The sequence below is a fragment of the Cyberlindnera jadinii genome (genome assembly GCF_001661405.1).
Source record: "Cyberlindnera jadinii NRRL Y-1542 unplaced genomic scaffold CYBJAscaffold_1, whole genome shotgun sequence".
In the NCBI taxonomy this organism is placed as follows: Eukaryota; Fungi; Ascomycota; class Saccharomycetes; order Phaffomycetales; family Wickerhamomycetaceae; genus Williopsis; species Williopsis jadinii.
In genome coordinates, this window is record NW_017963652.1 from 962,612 (window position 1) to 980,003 (window position 17,392).

Consider the following 17,392-nt stretch of genomic DNA (forward strand, 5'->3'; position numbering starts at 1 on the left):
ATGGATGAATTCAAAGATCATGCGCAATTCTTCATCATACGTACCCCCAGTAGGTGCTATATCAGCACATAAAGACTTTTGAAACCTCAATATAATTTATTCATCACACAAGAGCTCCAGAGAGCATCCTCATACCAAAGGTAGACCCCTGTGGCCCTTCTTATTGCATCTGGACTCCCTAAATCGAAGCTAATGGACATCTTCTGTAACCGACTCAAACCATATTTGGCCTTCATTTCTAACTACCGAGTAAGATACAAATACACTTGATACCCTGTAAATTCAAGACACTGGGCCTTACAGTTTGATTGAACCGCTGCTACGGCATGCAATAAACCCACTTTCACGTGATCGTATACAAGCACTGCTACAGTGTACAACTTATAAGCCCTCTAAGCGTTTGAAATTGCTGAAACCATTCAGCCTGGACGATATGGACACCGATGAGGCCCATGTACAACATGTAGTGTCGCTTATACCTTCTAGATACATTTTACAACCTTGAGAATGTTTATTGTTGGTAGGTGAATGTGACGCTGAGGTCAAAAATAGCAAAGTTTCAGCCAACTGTAGGTAAATAGTCCGATTCATATCCCATTAATAGGCCCAAAATGGGGGAATCCTTGACACCACACCAGTATAAACCTAAAAGGAGAAACCAGAACTATGGGTCTAGGGCCAATTCCTTTTTATTTTCTTCTTTCTGAATCTAAGATTCGAATCCCTTGCGTTGAAGAGATGTTAGACATGGATCCGCAGCGTACATTCTAGGAAGTATATTAATCAACCTCGCAGGAATGCACAGAAGTTTGCATCTACGGATGGCATGCACACACGCTACATCAACTGTGACAATTAATTTGTAAAACGGGACTGGCGATGTGGTGACATGGGGGGAGTCCAGCTGCGTCTTTGGAATGTTGCATGGTGTCTAATCTATATAACAGCCAATTTATCTTCCTCAGCTGCCAACTCGTCTCCGGTTGTATTGAAGTTTTCCACTTCCATGGCATCAAACAATACCTTCACCACTTGGAAACAATGCAAAAAAATACGCTAAAATTACCCTCATTGTCATCATTATCCATACCTCTATATGGAGAGCATAAACAGAGACTATCACTACCGGCGCTGGAACATCACGGTGGCAGTATTGCTGGTCCAACCGCAAATGACCAAACTGTCCTGCCCATTGCTCAGATACCTTCTCTGAACTACAGTCCGTTTGAACACCACGGGCACCATTTTCAATCACAGCAGCAGACTCAACCTTCTGGTGTTCAACCACATATTCCTACACAGCAAGATTCACACTCACCAAGCTCACAGCAGAGACAACAACAGCAGCTACAGCAACAGCAGCTACATCACCACCATCAACATGAACAACAACAACAGATTGGGTCACAATACTATTCTGTGCCGTTCTCTGTAAATGGACCAATACACGCACCAGTATACCCAGAGGTGCCCCGCCACTACTCCCTGCCCGTAAACGTTATCCCAGCACAGAATGGTGCTCATCCTATCCAAGGTGTATACCCTCATCCGTTGCAGGGGCAGACTAGACGGCGACCGCGCTCGAAGAGGTATACAAACCTTCAGTGCCAACGTTGTGGAATAACTGAAACACCTGAATGGAGGAAGGGACCCAACGGAGCACGTACTTTGTGCAATGCCTGTGGGTTATTCCACGCTAAAGTTCTCAAAAGAGATGGTGCTGAGGCTGCGGCTCTGGCCGTTGTCAACACTGAGGTGAAGAAAAGAAGAAGAAGACAGAGAAAGTACAAGCCAAACGAACCAATGACAATCCAGGTCCCAGTCCCCATTGCACTCCCGATCCCTATGGGCATGGCACCGGTACCGGTGCAGGCACAGGCTACAACACAGGCGTATTGTTGACCAATATGCTGCTATTGAGTGATGACAATAAAAAGAGTATAATAAAAAATTTCTTTTGAAGTACAGAGCCCATATAACCAGCTATAACGTAAACAGCTTACAATATTGCAAGCAAGCCGTCAAACTGCTCATGATATAACCTGAGTATGTGTATTCTTGATGAATAAATAGGGGATCAAACACGAATAAGGGACAACGTTCATATCTTCAACTCCCCCGTGTGCTATAATAAATAGTGTCGACATGGATACCACGTTCAAATAAATAAATAAACCTTCATGGAGCGAACAACGCCAAAGAGAGACGAAACTAAGCCAGAAGCTCTAAGCATCACTCGACTTCAACGCCTCCATCTCCTTAACACGTCTCTTGAAGTCTTCGTACTGACATTTTTCATACGAATGTCTCTCCTCTTGACAAGTCCATGGCATGTACAGGTTCTCCTTACGGCACTTTTTCAATGGCACGAGCAAACGTGCACAGCGGTCACGGTATTCAAGCGGAATCCCGTACTTCTTGTGTTCTTCGTGAGTAAGCGGCTCTGGGAATGACATCGCTGTTGATCAATAACGGCGTTGAATGTGATGTTCTCTGCTGTTGACGACCGTCGTTGAAAACTCCTTCATCCCCTTAAAATTCACAAAATTCGTGAAAAATGGATAAACAAACCGCGCGCGCTCATAACCACTTCTAATTACCGCGAACTCGTTTTATTAAACATCACTGGGGACGCACAGCGCGTTTGCGAGTGCGTAAACTCACGCAGAAGCAATCGTTCTTGGACCGGTTGACCAGAGAACGTTGGATGGGTTAACCCAATTTGGGCCTGGTGGGTAGGCCTCGGCGAAGTTGTGGTGGAGTGAGACGTGAGCCCCGTCTTCACTGTTGTCAGCTGTGGTACTTTGGACAGCTGGAGGGTGCCATGGTACGCAATGTTGAGCGATGTATTCTGTCTCGAACATCTGCTGGCGAGCTAAGGTTTTAAATACCATGTCTGATGTCTGGTGTATGCTCAATACCAAGCGTCCGGGACGTCTGCTTGTTATTCTCTGTTTATGTCTGTTGGCCTTACCATAGCCACTTTGCTTCAGAGTGTCGCCTCCCAAATGGTTGAGACTGTCCTTGGTTTGGCGTGTTTCCACAGTTAAAATGCTCATTCCTTGTTACCTGTTTCCATTCTTGTCAAACGGCTTCCAACAGATCTCCGTCCCGTCGTGGTCTACCCTATACATCTGTACTCAATGCTGGCGCACCAGGCGAGATGATTCAGGCATCTGTGCATTGTCATGCCTGGAGTTCTTTCTGAGTGCTTGGGTTTAAGCGTGCATCCTCTCCACCTAGTTAATTAGGGGAAAAGACCTCCGTTAATGCCTGGGGGCGCGTGTTTTGTAGTTCTGTTACAAGAAATGGGTATTCAGATCTTCAACGTGTAGAGATGCTCTATCTCTTGGTCAGTGCGTCAAACACACCGGATTGATGTGTGTAGAAGCACCGTGAATTGTTAATTGGATAACATATCGTATATCTCGAACACTTACACATGACATGGACTGTTTGCATCTATCACGATGTGGGCATAAATGTGTAGAAGTTACAAGCTGTAAGCAGTGGTTAGTAGTACTCATTCAACCAGTTAAACTGAGAGCTTTACTTCACATAGCCCAGTATTAGGTCCGGCCGCCTCAGAGGTTTGCTCTGATGTCATAAAACATGTTCACCAATTATATCATGTATCTTGAGTAACTTACAAAATAGGAATAACCTCATGATCGTTAGGAGAATTGTCAATCTTTGACCATTCCAATCGTGCTATTGTGCATCCATTGTGGGCCCAAAATTGGGCAATTTAGACGAACCATTTCTGGACTCCCATGTGCCTGGAAATAGGGACCATAGTTGTTCTGAATCTCTTCTGCACAGGCTCTTAAAAGCAAAATAGTGTCTTACTACGACGGTCTCACGAATATAGCCTGGTCCAAGTGTACACGGGTTTAGTCAATCATACTCGCCGATCATGGGAATATAGATATTAAATACAAAACTCTCTATTCTTCAATAGATGTCTCCTCCTTGGAAGAACACCTGTGCTCCATGACCCCTCTCATGTCGTGTAAGTAGCAGCATAAAGGCCCCATATACGTTAAATGCAGATGTAAGATAGAAAATATTAGTATTTGCACAAGCGACACTGCTGAGATAGCAATCTAACGGCGCTTGTTGAGTATTTTCTTTCTTTTATTCAGCAATTGATCTCTATTGGCCACCTTTGTCACTTTCGCCTTGGTCCCCAGTACTTTAACCTTCAAACCATCTACCTTTCTAACACCTTGTTCTTGTTTTTTACGCAATTGTAAGCGTCGAAGCTTAGCTTCACGTTCCCTTTGTTTCTCAAGCTCTTGCATGAGTAGTTGCTCCTCTAACTCCTTATCTCTTTTTTTAGCTTCACGAAGTCTTTGGGCCTCTTCAGCACGCTTCTGTTCTATAAGCTGTCTCTGCTCAAGTGCCTTTTGCTTTTCTTTTTTCAGTGTTGCCTGTTCTGCAAATCTCTGCGCTTGTAGTCGTCTCTTCTCCTTCAGTGCTTCACGCTCACGAGCAGCTAGCTCATTCTCAATCCTTTCCTTCTCCTTCAACTGTTGTGCCGCACTGGAGATGGTTTCCTCTTCTGGTGCATCATCACTATCGCTGTCCTCATCTTCAGAGACCACGTTGATGTCTGAGGCCTCATCCGCAGTGTGGAATTCCAGATCATCAGAATCCTGGAACTTCTTATGTTTACTCTCTATGCTCATTGACATCTCGCTCACCGACTATTACAGAAGTAAATAATGAATGGGTCCTTAGCGACTCGCAAAGCGATGAGCTTGAAAGTTTTTTGAATTTTTTTTCCGCGCCGTGGAAGTCTTTGCCCGTTGAAAAATGACAGCAGTATTACGTAATGTATTACAAATCAAAGTAAGCATAAGCTCAAGGTCTTAATGGTAGTTTTATCAGTTGAATAAGTTATTTCAGGTGGTTAAAAGACCTCATTTGGCCACCAGAGTATATTAATTGTTGTAGCTGGAAATATACACCGCCAATAACATCAAGAGACCAATAACGATAGGTAAGTAGTAGAGTGCTTTCCTTGTTCGGTTCTGCTGTGCAAATGGATATGATTCCCCATAGTGTTGGGGTAACAACGGTAGTCTCTCTTCGTTTTGTTCACGACCATATCTTTCATTGGCCCATGCAAGACCCATTCTTAGTAGCTGAATAGCATCTAGAAGCCTTTGAGAAATATCACTGACCAACCTATCCAATGCAGATGATCGATAACATGAGTACACATTTGGTATTGATTCGGAGCCACTACATATTCTGGAACCATCTGGAGTTTCTTCATATACGGGAGAAAGACAGGTCCTCGTTGCCGATTCTATAGATTTGCAGCTGCTTACGTGTGTCAGATCCTTATTGAGCATGTCTTGGTTTGCTGGTACACTAAACGGTTCACAGTCTTTCGAATTCGTGTCACGTCCACTTATCCCATCTTTATCACTTAACTGTTGAGAATCTATCGCATAAAAAGTATAGTTCTCATAGTACAGCGTTGGAAAGCCGGTTCTCATCTTTTGAGAAACCTTGCCTGAGCTCTCTAATATGTCTTGCATCTTATAATTTGTTCAATTGATCTGTGTATTGCTCACTATTACAACTTATTTGTTCCTCTTTACTTAGTTAAATACCAATTGACACAAAGCACACACACTCCATTTACCCCAATGTCAACAATAGAACCACATAATATGTTACACAAAGCTCCATTAACCGAAACAGTCCAATCACAGTGCAGTATAGCCTCCATCGACTTTAATGTCCGTACCAGTGGTGAACGTTGAGGCATCGGACGCTAAATAGAGATACGCACCAACTAGTTCTTTAGGCAAACCTTCACGGCCCATAGGTGTTAGAGACCACCATACTTTCTTCAGATCCTCATCTGCAAACTTTGTGAGCTCTGTGCCGATGTAACCAGGAGACACGGTATTTACCCTAGCAAACCCGGCCCACTCAACAGCGAGAGATTTCGCCAAGTGTAGCACAGCAGCTTTTGCAGCGTTGTATCCACTTTGCAATTGGGGAATATTAACGATATGAGCAGACATGGAAGATGTGATGACATACGAGCCCTTGCCATTCTTCTGGAATATTTTCCCCACAGCTTTTGACAAGTGATATATGGAGTTCAAGTCCAAGTCCAATACGTGGTTCCACATATCATCACCTTCTTGCTCCAGTAGAGCACCACCTTGCCAAGCAACACCAGCATTAGCAACAAAGATATCAATTGTACCGAAATCTTCAACTTGCTGAGCAACAGCTTTTGATATTTCATCGAAGTTAGTGAGTGACACTTTGTACGCCTTGCACTTGACCCCGTACTTTGTCGAGATTTCACGAGCTAAGTCGTCTGCTGGTGAAGAGTTGTACCAAATGGCAATATCAGCACCGGCTTGCGCATATGCCTCTGCAATTGCCAGGCCAATTCCCCTGGAGGACCCCGTTATCGAGGCCACTTTCCCCTTCAATGAGAACATATCCATAACGTTGTCCGGTAATTGGGGCGCCGGTTGCGGACATTCAAGTCTAGTTGCCAATGTTTGAACCATTGTTTCTACTATCTCTTTGTATATGCAATGTCCAAATCTGAGTCAAGCACAACACGCACGTCGTTACAAGAGATGCGGACGGTCCGTCACCTTTTATATCAATTGAGATTCCTCTTTGCTAATTTGCTATGCATTCTTCCCATGAAGGCTTACAGTCCTGATGACGTAATGTTGCTTAGATAGCCTGTGTGAATTAGAATTTCGGCTAACCGATAAAACATTTTAGCATAGAACGCAATCATTTTATCCGGTTCGTCCTAACGGTTGGCTATATCAACATGTGTTTGATATGAGCCGGAGTACGTGAAGAGCCCCATTTGGTGATTATTCCCCGTCAACCATAAGGTGCTGTTGGGCCAGGGACTCAGACTGTGAGGCTCCTGGAAGTTATAGAGCTGAAAATCAGCTCCTATAGCCAACAGTATGACGAACGTGTCTCTCCTAATGCCAAAGACATAGAGCCGGATCCACCAATTGTTCATAACACATCAACTACAACGTACAGCCAACTGGCATTCCGGTTTACCTACGCTTACACCTCCCTCAACATTACACACCACCGCCTCCTCCCCAATTGACTCTCCTCGTTGGAAGCAGGCCAGGCAGACAGTGCGCTTCAGCTGCTCTAACCACTTCAACTGCTTCACCCGTGGAGGGTGGCACATCGTCTCCGAGTCGCAAGCGGGCGATTTTGGAGGCGGAGAGAGAGGAGGCAGAAGAACGAAAAATTTCTCCGCAAAGCAACCATTTTCGTACTGCTGAAAAATGTGCGGTTCTCGGTGATACACACACACAGTTCATTTTAGAGCAATAGAGATTAGAACTTTTGGTGTGCTGTGGATCTTTCTCACACGTTCACAAGGGCCTGAGAACAAATGGCTGACTCTGATTTCTCCGTGGCAGATTCTCTACAGGATATTCTATTTGGATCAGTGAGTACCCTTGTCTGTTTCTCCCAAAATTTGATGGAAGCCAGAACAACCACTAACAAGGCATGACTCAAGCTGTCGGGATGTACTGGAAAGACCATTGAGTATCCCTTTGATACTGTCAAGGTGAGATTGCAGTCGCAGCCTCATGATCAACCTCCAAAGTTCGCAGGGGCATGGGACTGCATCCGCAAGACGTTTCAGAAGGAAGGGATTGTAGGGTTTTACAGAGGTATCTCTTCGCCAATTGTCGGCGCAGCAGCTGAGAATGCCACTCTTTTCGTATCTTACAATATTGCACAGACTGCCATAAAGAAACATGTACTGCAAACCAAAGACGATCTAACGATTCCTTATCTTGTGCTATGTGGTGGAATCAGTGGGCTAGTTGCATCGTACGTTTTAACACCTATTGAACTCATCAAGTGTAAGATGCAAGTGGAGAGTCTGTACTCCAATAAGACATCGTCCATTACCCAACTCTGCAGAGCAGTTTGGCGAACAGGTGGACTTGCTGGATTTTGGCATGGTCAAACAGGGACCCTGTTAAGAGAGTGTGGAGGATCTGCTGCCTGGTTTGGAGTTTATGAATTCGTCTCGTTTGAGCTGAAGAAGCTGAGGTTGAAACGTACGCCAACTTCAAAGGACACGAATTCCGTGCCAGAGCTTTTGATAAGTGGTGCCTCTGCAGGTGTTGGATATAACCTGTCTCTGTTCCCTGCAGATACAATAAAGAGTAAGATGCAAACCAGCAGTATCATCAACCCAGAGGCACATCTGACTTTTATATCAGCTGCGAAGGATCTTTATAGACATGGTGGCATATCAATCTTTTATAGAGGGTTGGGAATCACGCTTATACGGGCCATTCCTTCAAATGCTGTCATATTCTTCACATACGAAGAGTTGAAAAAAATATTTGCCTAGGAGCCTTTCATAGAGATCGCTCTTCAATGTCCAATCATCACTCTAATAGAATAGATTCTTTCAATATATAGATATCATAAGATCAAATATGTTTATTTTCTGACGAGACGAAGTGCTTTAGCTCTTTGGTGCTGAGCTCTAACCACTCTCAACATTTTAGCACTCAAACTTGTCAATTCCTCCTTGAAATAGAACAAGAATGCAGCAGTTAAAACACTCTGTGAAAGCTTAACGCTGATACCGTTGTAAAAGCCTTGAATGCCCTCTTGTTGGTAGATCTGTTTCATCCAGCCCCAAATAGTTGTTGGCTTGTTTTCAGATTCATCCTTCAAGTGCATACGTGCCTTCAATGTGATGTAAGGATAAGTCGAGCCGGTAGCGGCCAATTTACCCAATGCGCCGATAAAGAAAGCATGCGTTGATGTCAAGCCACCCTTTCTTGTTTTGTTGATCAAGTTCTTCAGCTGTTCAAAGATGGTGTACTGGATTATTGGGTTAAGAACAAGAATCAAAGCTGGTAAAACACCTGCAAAAAGTGTCTTAATTCCATCAGTCTTGATGATGTCCTTGAGCGCACTCAAAGTGGACATCTTGTTACCCTTGCCCTTGACTGTGATTCTGGTATTGGCAACCCAGATTGGGTTTGTTGAGAACACAGTGATGCATCCTGCTATAGCACCTGTGAGGATGCTCTCAACCGGTGTCAGCCCATTCTTGGCCTTCTTCTTACGATTCAGTATCAATTTGGCCAGCGCCTCGTAGAAGTAGTAGTACACCAAGTTGTTCAACACAACACCATAGATCGCACTCTCTAAACCAGAGTAGAACCCCAGGATACCCTCATTCTTCAACAGATACTTTGCTGCAGCCAGTGTGGAAACCCTCTTCTCCTCTTGTGCCTCCTCCCCTTGTTTACTGCCGGTAGTCTTTTCAGATTTAGTCTGTGCCAGTGTTGAGAGTGTAACCAATGGATAAGTCACAGCCATAGACAACGCACCGCCGATACCAGCAGCAACAGAGTGCGTTGCAGGATCAACCTCCAGTCTATCAGCCATCCTTAATAAGTACACTTCTCGTCCCTTCAAAGGGTGATTTGTTGGAAAAGTGTACTCTTTTCTCCAGGTTTTCAATGCTTGCGCAAGCTCGGCTGGGGGGGGGGGGGGGGGGGGGGGGAGGAGCGGCAGAGGACGAGCGAACAGAAGGGGAAAACCACCGGCGAGGACAGAAACTGACAATTTGGCCATTGTTCCTCGGGAGAAAGCAAATAGCGGAAAAAAAATTCAAAATCAAAACAGGTTGTAAGTGATACTTAATACGATTAAAGCACTGCGTATCGTATCGCCACGTAAGGAAATGTCACAGCTGTCACCAACGATCAAGAAGAACCTCAGTAACTTTGGCTTTGTATGCTCCATCGCTATAGGTGGAATGTACCTTGTGAAGACGTGAGTAAATACGTGCGACGTAAAGACGCTCTCCTCTACTCGGCCTTTGGACGGAGGAAATGAGATGAAGCAATGCTTGTTCATTTTCACTAACTTGCCCATCAAGCACCATCAACAAGAGACGTGACAAGACATTCCAACCTGACCACTTCACCACCTATGATGAGAGTGAGACGAATATTGCCCGTTTACAACCTGGGTTGCCTGAGCCTTCCCCTGATATCAAGAGAAAGTCACAATATGAAGCTGCTCCGAATGCGTACCAAACTAGAAAACAAGGCGATAGAATATCTGGAATTCTAGACATGAATTGGTTCAAGAGTAGTGATAAGGACAAATAGGCTGTGATGACATCTACTACACATTATATGTACATATATGCTGAACCATGTAAATACTGCGATGGAAATACAACATGAGATTGAGAGAAAAAACACTTTTGAAGCAATAGATTTAAAACGAAATATAAAATACACAATAATAACCCTGAACGTCGATGAACTTAATCCTTCTTCTCGAAGTAATCAGACATCTCTTGGTCAAGCTGTTCCACAGTCTTCTTAGCAGGTTTCTTTGCTCTTGCCTTCTTAGCCTTCTTTTTTGGAGCATCTGTGGTGTTGGAAGTGGCCTTCTTTGGAGTCTCCTTACTCTGCTTCTTCTTCTTGTCAGAAACTGCAGTCACATTGGCAACAATTCTCGAGGCCAATGGCTTCTTAGTTGGATCAATGATCAACTCCAATTTCAACTTGTTCTTACCATCGATTGGTGCACCGTTGTACTTCTCAACAGCCTTGTTGGCATTGACAGAAGACTTGAAATTGACGGTAGCAATACCTTTGGAATGACCCTTCTCGTTATATGACAACACAACAGATTGAACACCACCAATTTCAGAAGAAAAGAAATCCTAAATATCGTTAGTCATAAAAGTCATTATATAAAATCAGGAACATTCTGTCCCTGGATAGGAACGGGGAAGAACATATATGGATGAAATTGATAGCCTCAAGGTAGAGTAGCACCAAACACTTGAATGAATTGAAGAAAATAAGGTAGTCATGACGGTCGTTTACCCGTGCCTCCAGTGCTAGCGCATACATCAGTAAAAGCTTTGAATCAGTTTATCAGCAATGATATCAGTGATAAGAAGTAGGTGAGTCTTTATGGTTCATTCTCTTCATTGATTCTTCAGCCCTCAAAACTTATAAAGATTTTTTTGTAGAAAAAAAAACCAATATTAAGTATAACAAAACACTGAAGAGATGTCCATGTAAAGACTCTTTAAGTATCCAGATGAATCTTTAAATTTTCTGCGATCCTAACCACACATTGGAATCCAGCCAATGAGCACCACACTAACAAACAGTCAGACAATTCACGTCTCTTGTTAAGGTGAATGGTATACGATCTGTATTTATAAGATCCACTCTTTTGTTGACAATGTTCAACATACACGATTGCATTCAAACATTTCACCATAGTGCAAAATCCATGTATACAGACCACGGAAACAAGTAGAAGAGTGCACTGGATACTGTAGTAAAAAAAAAAAGACAGAAATATACGTCCGGAGAGATAAACTTCCTCTGGGGAATCTCTCAGACGATATTAAAGAAGAAGAAAAAAACACACACAGCTCATCGAGTACTTCAATTGGAAATACAGTTCAAGCAGATAAGAGGCTTATTCACCCTTTCCACCATACAAAACCCATCCTAATTGTCAAGACTCAGCTTCAGTTGTTAAATTTTTTTTCTTTCTTTGGCGCAATGTTTCAGGCATTCAGAAACATGCATTTTCATTCCAAATTCATGAAGGTGTTCATCGTGGTCAACATTTTTACAATAAAACTATCAACTACTTCATCAATATTCCTTTTCTCTCCCCCCACACACAGCGTGAAACGTCCCATCTCCTTCACACACTAAAACATACCTTGATAGCGTCTTGCTTGATATCCTTTGGAAGACCATACACAACAACCTTTGTAGCATAAGACGCAAACAAAACGTCTGGAGCAACTGGTGTGGCTCCCTTAGCAGCTTTGGCAGCCTTTGAAGTTGCCTTCTTTGGTTGTTGAACCGCCTTGGTCACTTTGGCCTTAGGAGCACGAGGCTTTCTTGCGCCGGAGTTCTTTGGCTTAGAAGCAATGATTTCATCGAGAGATTGATCGAGGGCTGAAGACATCGTTTTTGTTATCCGCTTGCTGTTTGTTTATTTGTTGATTGTTGTTGGTGTTCTGTTGGTGTGAAAAAAAGGACAAGTGGCGGCGGGTAAAAATATTGAGATCCATCAACGGGGGGTGGGATGCGGGCCTTTTTTGGTGTTTTGTTTTTGTGGTTCTTCTCGTATTTTTTGCCTCTCCAATACAAAGGCCGGGTAATCTCTCTTACCGCCTTGAATTTTGAGCGCTACCACACAGAGAAGCACCGTACGACTGGGAATGTTGACATGGGAGCAGGCCCATAATAGTGCAAATAAAACAGGAGCAAGTAGCCGTTTGTTCGAAGTATACGTGGTGTGCTGGTTAAAGCATATGATATGAGCTCGAGGACGTCCCATTACCGGCAATCTCGAGCGTTATCGCCCGAGATAAGGAACCAGCTCACATGTGTCAGCCAGAGTCCCATCGCAAAATATGTCTTAGGTGCAGAGTTTGACAACCGTATTGGAGCTGTGGTTAAGCACCAGATACCTCGGAAGATACCTGGGTTCAAGGATCAACTGGGCTCTCTGGCGGAGCTGATGATTCCTTCAAGCAGTGAGCATGTCGAGTACTCGTACTCTGTATTCGTGCTCTACAAAGATTCGTCCAACGTCTACAGATTGCTCCCCGACAGTGAGAAGGATATGGTTGAGGAGGATAGCCTGAGATTGGACAATCTGCAATTGGGGTCAATAAACACTATCTATGAACCGGTATCGCATGACGATGATATGCTTTTTTTCTTCAACATTACGCATTCTGTCGAGTCAAGTCAGAACGAAAGGGGAAGGGCCATAAGGTCGATTGCGATAGGAACACCACTGAGAAATTTCTTCCTTTTTAAGCATCTTATAACAGCTACAGTTCAATCATATATACTGGATCCACAGCTGTCTCACCTTACGGCGCTCTTCAACATTGTCAATTCCACTGACATCTCTCTGTGGAATAACTATATGGGTTGTAATGCACACCTTCACAATGTACTTGCCTTGAATTACGAATTCAACAACACAATCATACTGTCGTATTTGAAAAGTCTCAAAGAAGACTCATCAAATACTCCGAAGGCTAAATACAAGAATGGTGTGCTTCAATTCTTCTCCTCTTATGACGTTACCAGCCTGTCGCCTCAGGATTCGATTTTGGCAAAAATTCCTTTCAATTTTGATCTTACCAAACATCCTTCAGATATAATCACTGACCTGAACGTCTCAAGCCATATTCTCAAATTCCTATACATACTATCTTCACATCTCAACAAGGTGGATTACAAGAACTTCAACATTGTCATATACTCCAATCAGAGCTCAGATGTTCTCACCTCGTTCATATTGACATTATCAAACTTCCTCAATGGCTTTGATAAGTCGTACTTCCACAACGACAAGATCTTATACTTTCCCTTGATAGAACTTGTCAACTGGGAAGAGCTATTGAAGTTCAACGAGCATACAAAGAACACAAAAATAATTGGAACTAATAACATCATCTTGAAAGATTATGACAACTTTTTTGACTTCTTTTACAATTTGGACTCTTCCGAAATCACCGTCTCTGGTTCCTTAGATATCCATCCAGTTGCATTCCCAAAGACAGGAGATTTCATGGAATTGATCCAAAAATTGCTGCTAGAGAAGCATGACTACAACACAGTAAGGATCTCTCTTCAAAGATTCAACATATGGGAAATACTCAAGATCCTTGCAAGAAATGAAACTGAACAGAACGAATTAAACTTGAGAGATTACTATCTGACAAGGAATAAGAACATTGTCATTTTCGATGAGTTTTTTGACTTTAAGATAACAAGACTTTTGGACATTTTGAATCAATTCGTTAAGCATATACAATCAAATGACTACAGCGAAGAGGCAATTTCACAATATTCATACTTTTATTCATTCTTCACTGACTTTGTCACAAGTGCTATAAAGGGACGATTGGAGATGTTTCTCTACATGTGTGAAATCTTTCCATGTTTTGTTGAATCTCCTCATGACTTGCTATTTGACATGAGCAAACATTTTGGAACGGATAAGAATTTGTTAAGCTTATTGTTTAAACCAATCATGATTCAAAATCAAGCACTGCAAAGTCGCATTCTAGAGCTTTACCAGACATTGAAGAAAAGTTCCTTGACAATCATTTTAGAGCATCGTTTGAACCCATTTGTAAGGATTCTACTAGAGGAAAAACTTAAACAACCGTGAATTTTGACAACTAATAACTGGTTTAATTAAGTGTGAGACCAATCTTCTTCTCCAATGGGAAGAGTCTGTAGTTATTCATGTGATGAAATCTCCATGGACAATCCAACTTGTCTAATATCACTTCGAAGAATTGTAAGTTGCTTGTGTTCAAATCAATCTCACCCATTGCTCTTTCCAATTCATCTTCATTATGTATCGTCTTTGAAATGCAATGGCCCTGATTACCAAATTCAAAGAGTTCAAATACCTTGCTCCAATTCCATGGTTTGATATCATTATAAGTCCTTTCCTCTCCCAAGATGATTCTCTCCACGGTGTAGCCAGAGTTGTTCAACAAAAAGATGATTGGTGTTAACCCATAGTGCGGGAATGCAGATATCTCTTGGATGGTCATCTGTGCAGATCCATCACCTTCAACAAGGATCAATCTTCTACCTGAACCTTCGTCTCTGAGGGCAATACCCACACCAACAGAACATGGTAATGCCATTCCGATGGAAAGGTAGAAGCCTTGTGCAATATATGTGACATCTGTCTTGAAACGGAAGTCAGGAATTCCGAACATGAATGAGCCAGTTTCACAAACAACAACATCACCTGTACGTAAGAACGATTCAAATTTTTTGAGTAATACAGACTGTGATATGGATGCGCTTGATGGGATATGAGGATAACGTGGAGAAACTTCAAAAGGAACAGGTCTAGGACCTGGAATCTTCGACACATCAACGATGTCCAACATTTGTCTCAACACATTGACAAAATTAACACCACGGAATACCTCAGAGCCAATTTTTATGTAATCAGAATGAAGCAATATCAACTGTCCCTCTTGGAGATCAAAGGAATAATGACCAGTGTTGATTTCATTCAAATGGGGTCCGAAGAAGAGGACAAGGTCAGAGTCTTCAAGGTTCTCCTTAACACCCTTATTGGATTCCAATCCAATGTAATCACCCACAAACGTTGGATGACATTCATCCAAGATGGATTTCCCCATAAATGTTGTGTAACTGTGAACGTTTGCCCTGTCAACAAACTCTCTTAAGAGAGGAACACCGTCATGGTATCTTGATACTAGAACATCCGCCAAAATCGCTGGATTTGTTGATTTGTAAAGCTTCTCCAAGATGACTGTGGAAAGTTTATTAGTCAAAGCTGGATCTTGATCTTCAACTATATGGAAGCGGTCAGCAGGGTCCAGAGTCAATCTTGAAGCCTCCACTGGAACATCACTCATGTCCACTGGCAAGAAAATGACACCAGGTCTTGACGTTTTGAAGATTTCCTTGATGACATGGTCCACTTGATCTGCTGCTGTTGTTGCATCTGTCACAATCTCAGATACGCATGTGATATTCTCAACCATCTTGGTGTAAACGAATCTATCACTGTCAGCAAACGGATCAATGTTGTTCACCAAATGGTGCAAGTGTTTCTTCTTCTCCTGCTCATCAAATATGGCCATTCTACTCGGTACTCCAACTATATGAAGGACTTTAACATTCTCTGCAAATGCGCCAGCAATTGCATTGATGCAACTGAGTTCACCAACACCATAAGTGGTAATCACAACACCAAGGGAGTTGTTATAACGCGAGTAACCATCTGCTGTATAGCCAGCGTTCAACTCGTTACAACCTCCAATCCATTCCAAATCAGTCTTGTACAAGTGCTCCAACAGGGAGAGGTTGAAGTCACCAGGCACACCAAAGATTGACTTGACTTTATGAACCTGGTGTAGACGGCGGAAGAGGTATTCTCCAAATGGGAGAGTAGAGGATTCAGTCAGAGGAGATCCCGCTGTAGTCGGTATGGTTTGCGCAATAGGAGCCATTGATGTTCGAATATGAGATCTTTATTCAGAGACAAACTCACCACCTCAAACTAACAAAAGGTGGCGCTCTTCTACTGTTTAAATACTTTTGTGTGTACTCTCTTACCTCAAACCGCTACACCCCAAACACACGCGTGCATACACACAGTTGATAGCGTAGAACGTCGTTGATCGATGACCTTGTGTGACCGAAATTTGCCCTTAACTACCACAGAAAATGGGGGAATGCCACCGTTAACCGAGTACACTAAAAGCTTCTTTTTTAGTCTGCACAGGAACGCCGTTCAACATTTGATCTTCGTCCCGTTGGGAGAAGGCCCTTTGTCTTTGTGTGCTTAAGAACTGTAGGAAAAACTCTGTGGCTCAACCCGACGCGCTCGAGAAGTTTGACACAAAGACGGGGATCTCGGTTATTGATGGGTTCTGAAAAGGCACGATCGTGTTGTTGTCCTTTTCCGGCCCGTCCCGCGCAGTTGTATATGCTGGTACGGGCCGCACCGTGATGAGCCGAAACATGATAACGGTGTGTGTTGCTGTGTTTCGAGTTCGGTGTTTACATGCTGAAAATGCCTATCATTCAAGGCACATATCAGATAGAACGGGGCGCCATAGACAGCGCTTGTGCCATAGTTGTGGGAGAACTGTGATTCTGAGTCAACTGTTTTGTTGCTGTTGATCACCGCTTGTGTGCAATACGCTCTGGGTAGTAAGGTTGACCAAGATAGGTCATTGGTGTAAGATTTCCCACCATCTGGGCTCTGCGGAACATATGGATAACGTGTACAAGGCTCTGATAAAGCCGCTAGAGCCAAGAACGCTCGCCAGTTGGATCCATTCTGGTAAAAACGGCTTCCTAGTGATTGACGTGAGAGGCCCTGATTACAGATATGGATGTGTCAGGGGATCGATAAACATTCCCTCGAATGAGTTTGATTCAAACATCCCAAAGATCATCAGTGAATACACTCCAGGGGTTGATACCTTTGTGATCCACTGTATGAGAAGCCAGATACGCGGACCAAGATGTGCGCGCAAACTGATAAGGTACTTACTGTTGAATACAGAAGCAAAGGACGACTTGACAAAGCTTCCGAACATTTACCTTTTACAAGGCGGGCTGAAGAGATGGAATGAACTCTACGGCAACGATCCTTCATTGATGGAGCCAATCCCGTAAATTCAGAAGAGTTTTAGCAACAAATTGATACCAATGTGCCAAACTGAAAAGAGTTCTGCTCTACTCTGTGTTTGCCAACCTCTCTCCCACCCTTGTTGAACGTTAAT

At 43.1% G+C, this 17,392-nt stretch overlaps 12 protein-coding genes across 12 annotated transcripts; 5 read left to right on the forward strand and 7 right to left on the reverse strand.

Annotated features, from left to right (window-relative positions):
- Window positions 1-867: 867 nt before the first annotated feature.
- CYBJADRAFT_165479 (GATA-type transcription factor) lies at window positions 868-2,112 on the forward strand. Its single transcript, XM_020214058.1, has one exon. The coding sequence runs from the start codon at window positions 1,042-1,044 to the stop codon at window positions 1,900-1,902; it is 861 nt and encodes a 286-aa protein (XP_020073186.1). The 5' UTR covers window positions 868-1,041; the 3' UTR covers window positions 1,903-2,112.
- A 58-nt stretch (window positions 2,113-2,170) lies between these two features.
- CYBJADRAFT_165480 (NADH dehydrogenase [ubiquinone] 1 beta subcomplex subunit 7) lies at window positions 2,171-2,499 on the reverse strand. The gene has a single exon (XM_020214059.1). The coding sequence runs from the start codon at window positions 2,454-2,456 to the stop codon at window positions 2,226-2,228; it is 231 nt and encodes a 76-aa protein (XP_020073187.1). The 5' UTR covers window positions 2,457-2,499; the 3' UTR covers window positions 2,171-2,225.
- Window positions 2,500-3,851: 1,352 nt separating this feature from the next.
- On the reverse strand, window positions 3,852-4,741 carry CYBJADRAFT_165481 (uncharacterized protein). The gene has a single exon (XM_020214060.1). It carries the CDS (start codon window positions 4,695-4,697, stop codon window positions 4,107-4,109), a length of 591 nt encoding a protein of 196 aa, XP_020073188.1. The 5' UTR covers window positions 4,698-4,741; the 3' UTR covers window positions 3,852-4,106.
- A 198-nt stretch (window positions 4,742-4,939) lies between these two features.
- Window positions 4,940-5,430, reverse strand: CYBJADRAFT_165482 (uncharacterized protein). Its single transcript, XM_020214061.1, has 2 exons — window positions 5,207-5,430; window positions 4,940-5,005 (listed from the first exon to the last, which is right to left on the reverse strand). Exons 1-2 carry the CDS (start codon window positions 5,361-5,363, stop codon window positions 4,947-4,949), a joined length of 216 nt encoding a protein of 71 aa, XP_020073189.1. The 5' UTR covers window positions 5,364-5,430; the 3' UTR covers window positions 4,940-4,946.
- A 106-nt stretch (window positions 5,431-5,536) lies between these two features.
- Window positions 5,537-6,805, reverse strand: CYBJADRAFT_165483 (SDR family oxidoreductase). The gene has a single exon (XM_020214062.1). The coding sequence runs from the start codon at window positions 6,549-6,551 to the stop codon at window positions 5,724-5,726; it is 828 nt and encodes a 275-aa protein (XP_020073190.1). The 5' UTR covers window positions 6,552-6,805; the 3' UTR covers window positions 5,537-5,723.
- Window positions 6,806-7,426: 621 nt separating this feature from the next.
- ORT1 (Ort1p) lies at window positions 7,427-8,407 on the forward strand (the record flags this gene model as incomplete). Its single annotated transcript, XM_020216133.1, has 2 exons — window positions 7,427-7,483; window positions 7,556-8,407. The coding sequence occupies 2 exons, from the start codon at window positions 7,427-7,429 to the stop codon at window positions 8,405-8,407; spliced, it is 909 nt and encodes a 302-aa protein (XP_020073191.1).
- A 92-nt stretch (window positions 8,408-8,499) lies between these two features.
- On the reverse strand, window positions 8,500-9,462 carry CYBJADRAFT_122141 (mitochondrial carrier; the record flags this gene model as incomplete). Its single annotated transcript, XM_020212402.1, has 1 exon — window positions 8,500-9,462. One exon carries the CDS (start codon window positions 9,460-9,462, stop codon window positions 8,500-8,502), a length of 963 nt encoding a protein of 320 aa, XP_020073192.1.
- A 254-nt stretch (window positions 9,463-9,716) lies between these two features.
- COI1 (Coi1p) lies at window positions 9,717-10,227 on the forward strand. The gene is made up of 2 exons (XM_020214063.1): window positions 9,717-9,852; window positions 9,959-10,227. Exons 1-2 carry the CDS (start codon window positions 9,761-9,763, stop codon window positions 10,191-10,193), a joined length of 327 nt encoding a protein of 108 aa, XP_020073193.1. The 5' UTR covers window positions 9,717-9,760; the 3' UTR covers window positions 10,194-10,227.
- Window positions 10,155-12,116, reverse strand: YRA1 (RNA-binding protein YRA1). The gene is made up of 2 exons (XM_020217936.1): window positions 11,788-12,116; window positions 10,155-10,759 (listed from the first exon to the last, which is right to left on the reverse strand). The coding sequence occupies exons 1-2, from the start codon at window positions 12,037-12,039 to the stop codon at window positions 10,355-10,357; spliced, it is 657 nt and encodes a 218-aa protein (XP_020073194.1). The 5' UTR covers window positions 12,040-12,116; the 3' UTR covers window positions 10,155-10,354.
- A 145-nt stretch (window positions 12,117-12,261) lies between these two features.
- AFI1 (Afi1p) lies at window positions 12,262-14,498 on the forward strand. The gene has a single exon (XM_020214064.1). It carries the CDS (start codon window positions 12,394-12,396, stop codon window positions 14,269-14,271), a length of 1,878 nt encoding a protein of 625 aa, XP_020073195.1. The 5' UTR covers window positions 12,262-12,393; the 3' UTR covers window positions 14,272-14,498.
- On the reverse strand, window positions 14,294-16,108 carry ARO10 (phenylpyruvate decarboxylase ARO10; the record flags this gene model as incomplete). The annotated part of the gene is made up of 1 exon (XM_020216134.1): window positions 14,294-16,108. The coding sequence occupies one exon, from the start codon at window positions 16,106-16,108 to the stop codon at window positions 14,294-14,296; it is 1,815 nt and encodes a 604-aa protein (XP_020073196.1).
- A 769-nt stretch (window positions 16,109-16,877) lies between these two features.
- Window positions 16,878-17,285, forward strand: CYBJADRAFT_170619 (dual specificity phosphatase ibp1; the record flags this gene model as incomplete). The annotated part of the gene is made up of 1 exon (XM_020216135.1): window positions 16,878-17,285. One exon carries the CDS (start codon window positions 16,878-16,880, stop codon window positions 17,283-17,285), a length of 408 nt encoding a protein of 135 aa, XP_020073197.1.
- Between the last annotated feature and the right edge of the window lie 107 nt (window positions 17,286-17,392).

Coding starts and splice junctions, on each gene's coding strand:
- CYBJADRAFT_165479 (XM_020214058.1), top strand. CDS start 1,042: ATGCAAAAAAATACGCTAAAATTACCCTCATTGTCATCATTATCCATA.
- CYBJADRAFT_165480 (XM_020214059.1), bottom strand. CDS start 2,456: ATGTCATTCCCAGAGCCGCTTACTCACGAAGAACACAAGAAGTACGGG.
- CYBJADRAFT_165481 (XM_020214060.1), bottom strand. CDS start 4,697: ATGTCAATGAGCATAGAGAGTAAACATAAGAAGTTCCAGGATTCTGAT.
- CYBJADRAFT_165482 (XM_020214061.1), bottom strand. CDS start 5,363: ATGCTCAATAAGGATCTGACACACGTAAGCAGCTGCAAATCTATAGAA. Junction 5,006..5,206: donor GTACTCATGTTATCGATCAT/CTGCATTGGATA, acceptor TCTACTACTTAC/CTATCGTTATTGGTCTCTTG.
- CYBJADRAFT_165483 (XM_020214062.1), bottom strand. CDS start 6,551: ATGGTTCAAACATTGGCAACTAGACTTGAATGTCCGCAACCGGCGCCC.
- COI1 (XM_020214063.1), top strand. CDS start 9,761: ATGTCACAGCTGTCACCAACGATCAAGAAGAACCTCAGTAACTTTGGC. Junction 9,853..9,958: donor GGAATGTACCTTGTGAAGAC/GTGAGTAAATAC, acceptor TTGCCCATCAAG/CACCATCAACAAGAGACGTG.
- YRA1 (XM_020217936.1), bottom strand. CDS start 12,039: ATGTCTTCAGCCCTCGATCAATCTCTCGATGAAATCATTGCTTCTAAG. Junction 10,760..11,787: donor TCAAGCAAGACGCTATCAAG/GTATGTTTTAGT, acceptor AACGATATTTAG/GATTTCTTTTCTTCTGAAAT.
- AFI1 (XM_020214064.1), top strand. CDS start 12,394: ATGAGCTCGAGGACGTCCCATTACCGGCAATCTCGAGCGTTATCGCCC.